At 33.3% G+C, this 7514-nt stretch overlaps 1 protein-coding gene across 1 annotated transcript; it reads right to left on the bottom strand.

Moving 5' to 3' along the window:
* Nucleotides 1-1794: 1794 nt before the first annotated feature.
* On the bottom strand, nucleotides 1795-5018 carry LOC143635811 (chloroplastic import inner membrane translocase subunit TIM22-2-like). The gene is made up of 6 exons (XM_077103552.1): nucleotides 4986-5018; nucleotides 4680-4943; nucleotides 3534-3598; nucleotides 3370-3442; nucleotides 3242-3295; nucleotides 1795-2203 (listed from the first exon to the last, which is right to left on the bottom strand). Exons 1-6 carry the CDS (start codon nucleotides 5008-5010, stop codon nucleotides 1959-1961), a joined length of 726 nt encoding a protein of 241 aa, XP_076959667.1. The 5' UTR covers nucleotides 5011-5018; the 3' UTR covers nucleotides 1795-1958.
* Between the last annotated feature and the right edge of the window lie 2496 nt (nucleotides 5019-7514).

Genomic DNA, 7514 nt, shown 5'->3' with positions numbered 1-7514 from the left:
TTGATTGATACAGCTTATACAGCATGGGCTGGACAAAGCTACTAGCCCATGACACTACAATACATATATACTATGTGGCCCAAATATAAAACATATTCAAAGTTAGAGGGAGAAATAACCCGGAACCGGTTTTTTACGCCCGGGTTTCTAATGCATGAACATGTATCCGACCTTACTCGTAGGGAATTATTAGAGTATGCATTTTAGTACTGGTAATACACGAAAACCGGAACCGGGTTTTTCAAATGCAAGATCTATACTCGAAAAATAACTTCAAACTACCAAAAAAAAAGTCCAGCTCCTTATAGTACTCGATATATACTCGATAGTATGAATTTTTTCAATACCAGGAAATAGGGTATTCAAATACCCGGTTATATACCCGACCTGAACCGGATGCATAGGGTATGGTGTTAAGAGACAATACTTGGACCCAACCTGAACCTGACCCGGGTATGGCCAATACACGATTTTTCAATACCCAATCATATCTGAACCCGGTTTCGAGGGGTAATAGAAAAACCCGATTTGTGCACATCTATTCAAAGTAGATAGATCAATTTAGTAGGGATGTTAACTGATTGGTGTTCGGGTTTTTCGGTTTATATGAATTTTATTTGGTGTTTTGTAAGACCAAAAACCGAATTGGATATTCGGTTATGATTACACCTAAACTAAACATGAACTAGGTTCGGTTTTACTGATTTATGTTCGGTTTAGTACCATTTTTTGTTTACTTGGTTTCTAAACAAATAATGAACACTCTTATAATGAGGATTGGCATTTGTGACAAAATTGTAACATAAAAAAACCCGATGATCGGGAATTGGTAAATTGTGTCGGTCATAAGGTTCGAGAGCTGAATAGATATACCGGAATACAATTCATCTATTTTATTAGTGTACACAGACACAACCTTAACTCACACACACTTAAAGCATGTGACCAAACAATGTTGTGTATAAATGGTTTAAAGTTAAAAGAGTTATAAATGGGTTTGTTGGATGACCTCATATAGCTTCTATGTTTTTTTTATTCAATTTCAACCGATTTGCAATAGACGAATTCAACATGTCAACCTTAACATGACTAATTTATTAAAAGCACTGAACATGTTAACCATAAAATAGCAGGCTTATTAATACTGTTACCAATGGCAATCCATAATCAATATATTGAAAGTGTCGTGTCAGTAAATGACACCCCTAGATATACATTAATGCGGTTAATTTCCTATGACAAAAGATAATGAAGGTATATATATTTTGAGCTCATAGTTGAGAAATTATGCTTTAGAAAAATAAGTGTAAACTTTTTATACTATGCCTAAATAACTACTACTCCATGATTAGTTGATTGCAATGTTTTTTATTTAAAACCAGTGTTTTTTCCCCGAGCAACAGGTCGGTAAAACACGGGTAGTGGTAAAACACAAGCGTTGATATGGTAAGTCGACACAAATTTGGTCGGTTACGGTTACGTGCGTTATTGTATTAAAACCAAGACAAAAATAAAACAAAAAAATTATAAAAATTGGGATGGACCAATAGCGCGGTGTCGGTCGGTAAAACTGGATCATTTGTAAAACCCGATCGTTATCGATCCCGAAACTAAAAAAAATCAGCATTTGATCGGTTTTCGTTACAGTACTGGAACTAAAACAAAACGTGATGAGTCTACGCGAATTCGGTCGGTCTTCATTTGGATTCTTAGGCATGGAAAACAACAAATCTAGCAATTTTTAGAATCTGTTAAACCACTATAACTATGAAGAACACAAATAAACTTGCACATGTTCACCTTTAAAATAAAACCATGTTATGCCATTCATGATAGCAATTTAAATTTTATCAAAATAAAATAACAGAAAAAACAAAGAGCCTCATAATCAACATGTCTCTGCAAATATACAAACGAACAGCGCATGCGTAAACTTCTGACGGTTCGAGAGCGAAGAGTTAAGTCCGACGGTTGGCTTTTTTGAAGCTTTGGTCAATGGTTTTGCAGAAGAAAGAAAATGACTCCTTGAGTTCACCTGGAAGAGGAAAGCTCAATGGAGGAAGTATTCCATAGTCTTGTTGACCTCTTCTCGGTCCGGAAGAAAACGAGTGGGCCATTGCGGGCTGCTTCTTGTTAAGGCCTTCGATTATGAAGGAAAACGCACCGAATGTGACGCAGCTCTGCAGAAGTGCCTGTGGTGTGCCTGGTGAGGTGAAAAAAAGAACATAGTTATAATAAATAATAATAAAAATAATAACATCATGTGATCAAGCTGTAAACGTGTTAAACGGGTTGTAATGAATAGGTTAAACCGGTCTTAAAACAGCTCAATCCATTTACAAAAACGGGTTGATGAGTAAAACTGTTCCACAGAGCCGTCTGCGATGGGGAGGCACGGAGGTTGACTGTCTTAGGCATGATCATCCCGGAGTCCCGAAAAATTTTTAAAAAATGTTATATATATTAGGCCCAAATTATCAACTTTATAGCCTAATTATCATTGTATCATTTACTTTTTATATATAAGTTATCGAATTTATATTTTACTTAAGGCCCGAATTTATACTTGTCATTGGCCCAAAATCTTTTAGCGATTTTCGGAGATGGCCCTGCTGTTCCGTTATATGGGTTAACGGGACGGACGTTTTAACTAAACAGTAAACAGGCTGACAGGTCAACACTCAACAATATTTAACCAGACGGGTTGACGGGCCGTCTTGTTTAACTAGACTGGTTGACGGGCCAACCTGTTAAAATAAAAAGGTTGACAGTTTGGCCCTTTTAATTAGACACGTTGACGGGTCGACCAGTTTAAGACAACAGGTTGACAAGTCGTCCTATTTCACTAAACATGTTGGCAGGCCAACCTGTTTACATAAACGGATTGACGGGTTCGGCCTATTTCACTAAACATGTTGACGGGCCAACCTGTTTAAATAAACGAGTTGACGGTTAGGCCCGCTTAATTAAACACGTTGACAGGTCGACCAGTTTGAGTAAACAGGTTGACACTTGACAAGTCGGCCTGTTTCACTAAACATGTTGATGGGTCAAATGTCGGCCCGTTTCACTAAACGGGTTGACAGGTCGACCTGTTTGGTTAAACGGGGTTGACCTAAAAATGGTTGACGGATTGAAACAAAAGCACATTTAAACAAGCCCGTTTCGTTACAGCTGATTATTATTGCTATATCAACAAAACTCTAAACTACAAAATTTAAAAGATGAAACTTGTAAGTACCTGGAAAACTTAAAGCAAGACCGGTACAGCATCCAGCTACACCTGCATTAATAACTGTAGAAAAAAATATTTAAAATTAGCGCTTTTAATCTTGTTTTAATTCATGCCTAAAATTAAAGTAGTCGTACCATCATCTTTCCCTCGAAGCCTCTTTAAGAAACACACAACCAAGCTATGGACTCCCGACAAAATCGCAAAAGTCTGATTACAATTAAGAAAAAAAAAATATCAATTAATAAAAAACATAATATTAAGTTATTTAACGTCTATTTGTGAATCAAATCATCAATACCTTAGCAGATGATGCTGCCTCTCCAAACGATCCTTTAAACCCTTGTTTCTTAACCAGTCCAGAACCTTAAAAATACCAAAAAAAATATTAAAAAAATTAAAATAATAATAAAAATGCAAGTTTAAAACCTTAAAGTACCCAAAAAAAAATTAAAAAATAAAAATGCAAGTTTAAAACCTTAAAAACACCAAGTGATTTTCTAAATTTTTGCTTCAAATGTAGACAAATAGTGTAGTTAATAGCCTTGGTGTAACGAGATTAATAAAACTTGAACACCAATGGCTTCTAACACGATAATATAGGTGAGCTTACTGACCATTCACATAACATAATGGACATTACGCCAAGATGTGATTGGCTAATTAGTCACCAAATAATTACCTAGGCCTGAAAACAAACCGAACGAGCACGAACAAAGACATGACCGTGTTTGCGTGCTCACTCATTTAACTTTAAACGAAAACAAACAGTTAATCGAACATATATATCTGTTTTCATGTTCGTTCATTTAAATTACATGTTCGTTTATGTTCTTTCGTGAAAAATCTAACATAAACGAACAAACGTAAATGAACACAAACAAACATATATTCTTTTGCACTGCCACAAATGAAGAAATATAAAACATATATGGGTTCTTATTTAGTTAAAATATTTTATTTGTTTTTAAAATCTATAGAATCACATAGTTGTAATAGGTTAAACGAATGACAAATGACCAATCGAACGCAAATAAACGAACAAAACACAGTGTTCATATTTGTTCATTTAACTAAATGAACAAAAAATTATGTTAGTGTTAATAAACGAACTTCCGACCAAGCGGTTCACTGAACATTTGGTCCGTTTACAGGTACCTACCAAATATTGAAAACCGAATTCGAAAGTTATCGAATTTCAAGCCCAATTCGAATACTTAACACCTCTAGCTAAATCCATAAACATAACCAACCCAAAATTACTACAACCATTTATGTCAATTTTCAATTTTTTTAATCAAATCAAACACACAATTACCAAACCTTAGTAAATTTCACAAACCCAGCAATTAACACCCTATATATATATATATATATTCAGCCACAAATAATAATAATAATATATATATATTCAGCCACAAATAATAATAATGTTACTACTACTTACCATAACCAAAAACAGAACCCATTAATCCACCACCAGCAGCATCTCCAGCAAACCGGAATATACAAACCAAAGGCGGACTTGACTGACTCTGACTACTATTAATATTATTATTATTATTAGTTATTGTTAAAGCATCTGAACCACTGACAACTGGTTCAGAATTAGAATTAGAACCAGGTACAACCGTAACAGTAAACGTACTGTTAACGGTTTCTTCATCGGAATTATTATTATTATTATTATTAATTGGATCAGCCGCCGGTGGTGGTGTTGAAGATGAATATGAAGATGAAGATGAAGATGAAGATGAAGATGAAGATGAAGATGCCATTGTTGTTGTTGTTGTTGTTGTTGTTGGGTGGTTTTATTTTTATTATCCGGAAAGACCAAACCCTAGACAGACAAAGGTATTTTTGAGGTTATATTATATTATTTGGTTTGGTTGGTTTGTTAATAATATCGAACCGGTTTTATAGTTCAAAGATAAAATGGTGTGCCACGTCACCAATTTTTTATTTACTTTTTTATGTTGCTTTTTTGTTTATTTATTTATATTTTTAAAAGTTAATGTTATTTTGTGAGGTTTGCTGATTTATGTTATATTGTCAATAGTCAATACCTATCGAATTCGTATTAGTTCGCTACTGACGCCTATAATTTCTTTTTGTTGGTTCGCCATGGTTTTTTTTTTCTAATATATGTTTGTTTTGATGTAAGGTTGTTTGTATTTGGGTGTTAGCGACTTTATTTTTTTTGTTTAGTTTCGATTGTGTAACCTGATAATGACTGAATTCATGTCGTTTTAGAATCACAATGCATGGGTTTTTCCTATTGTTTTTTAATATATTAATTTGTTGTGTTTAGGTGTTAATGAATTTATTTTTTTGGTACAGCGTGGGATTTACCAACCGGCAACAAGTCGTTTTAAATATGTTTTTTAACCGTAGGCTATACTAGTCTCTATACTTTCTATGCGTTTAAATTTTCAGCTTTATAGTCGTTGAACCGAAGCAACGTTGTAGGTTCATAACAAGGTATCATAACGGTACTTTTAATGGTACCAGCAATTTCTTTATTAGAAATATATATATCTATATATATATATATATATGATTTTTTTATTATAAGCTATACAAGTATTAGTATTACTAGACGGGTGCCCGCGCGATGCTGCGGGAAACCAAAATCCTAGTAATCATGTAACAATTACGGATGTTCAAAGTTCGTTTGAAATCTTGAAAACGTTTAAACCAATCGACACTTTTGATTAGCTGGAATTTGAATGTTCAAACCATAGAAAACAGTTCGGTTTATGATTTATACAAAAAATAGGCCATATAAAACCAGACCGGCCTGTAAACTTATTATTGAAACTCAATGCGTGAAACCAAACCATTAGTAACGATTTAGTTTAAATTTTCGACGCTTTAGTTTTCGTTTTCAATGAAAAAAAATCCAACCAACGGTTTAGCTCACTATTTAACTTAGAAACCGTTAAAACTGAATTGTGAACGCCTATATGTAACATGTTTTTAATTGAAAAAAACTAAAGCAATACCATACCCAAATTAAAGACAATAAAATACTCATTTTTATGGTGTAATTTTTTAAAAAAATGTATTAATGTATGAAAAAGTCACGGCCGTTGAAAAATCGTTGGTGGGAAGTTGGTTACAATTAAAATAAAAAAGAATACATAGTTAAAGATGAAGGTTCAAAGTTGTAATAAATTTTAAAACATACAAAAGTTGAGTAAAGATGAGTGGGCAATGTTGTAACTTTTTTCATGTATATTTTCTAATGGACAAGTTTGTCCCTATCTTACATGCTATAGAAGATGTACCTTAAGTTTTACAAGTTATGAATTACTTAAAATGTAGGTGTCTTAATTTGCCCATATTTCATGCATTATATATAGTATAGATATAGATTATGTGTGTTTAAGTTTTTGATAGTTTATTGTAGAAAGTGTAAACCTTAGGAAAAGGTTTTGAGGTCATTGTATACATGTACACACGTTGTTTGGTTAATATCGAATTAGTTTATTACGAGAGTTTAAATACATTTCTTACTAATTTAATTTTTATATTAGTTAATTATCAAGGAAATTCAAATATAAAAACTAGTAGATTTATGAATTATTACTCTATTACCTAAGGGCACATAATAAAAATAAAGAAGTATGTTTATGATTCATGTAAACGGGTGTATTTAGAAATCAAGTCGCATATCACCCAATAGTAATACAATGCATGCCCTTTACACATGAGTATTTTTAATACAATCAAATACTCGATTTCATACCTGAATACTCATTGAATATGTATGGTTTTGGGTTTTGCTCATTGGGATCATATTTGTTTTGTCACTTAAGCCCCGAAAATAACTCACAGTCAGACGAAGTTTTTTTTACTTTTACTTTAAAACTTTTAAAAAAGTTCTGAATCAAAATTTCATGACACATGAAACACGTAAGAAAAAAATTTTAAAATGTTCATTTTGACCAAAGAAATATCCAAAATAGTCAGACTTTTTCACTTTTAAAATATTGCCAAAATAGGCCAATTAAAATACTCACACATAAGCTGGTTAGGCTCTATCAAGCCCATATGGGCTGACACACAGCAAGCATGAAATACTTATGTGGCATAATTATTTTGTGACACGTGCCCCAAACGGTTATTGTCTTGCAAAGGAACCTAAAGCGAAATGACTAGGCTAGGAAGGTGTTGAATTGTGCTTCGGCTGTAGTGATGCCGAACTATTCTTTCAAAAACATATGAAAGTCGTGCTTTGGCTAAAGTGAAGTCGTTTCTTCAATGTTTAAGCTACTAG

This window comes from Bidens hawaiensis, unplaced genomic scaffold (genome assembly GCF_021521415.1).
Source record: "Bidens hawaiensis isolate Kalapana, Puna unplaced genomic scaffold, B.hawaiensis_p1.1 tig00007737_1, whole genome shotgun sequence".
Lineage (NCBI taxonomy): Eukaryota > Viridiplantae > Streptophyta > Magnoliopsida > Asterales > Asteraceae > Bidens > Bidens hawaiensis.
Note: the sequence above shows the minus strand (reverse complement) of the source record. Positions and strands in the feature narration are given on the sequence as shown.

What these genes read in the sequence shown, in the direction of transcription:
- LOC143635811 (XM_077103552.1), bottom strand. Translation starts at nt 5,010, where the DNA reads ATGGCATCTTCATCTTCATCTTCAT. An exon ending in ATCTTCATCTTCATCTTCAT is followed by an intron (nt 4,944 to 4,985) that starts CTTCATCTTCAT and finishes CTTCAACACCAC; the next exon opens with CACCGGCGGCTGATCCAATT. An exon ending in TCTTGCTTTAAGTTTTCCAG is followed by an intron (nt 2,204 to 3,241) that starts GTACTTACAAGT and finishes TCACCTCACCAG; the next exon opens with GCACACCACAGGCACTTCTG.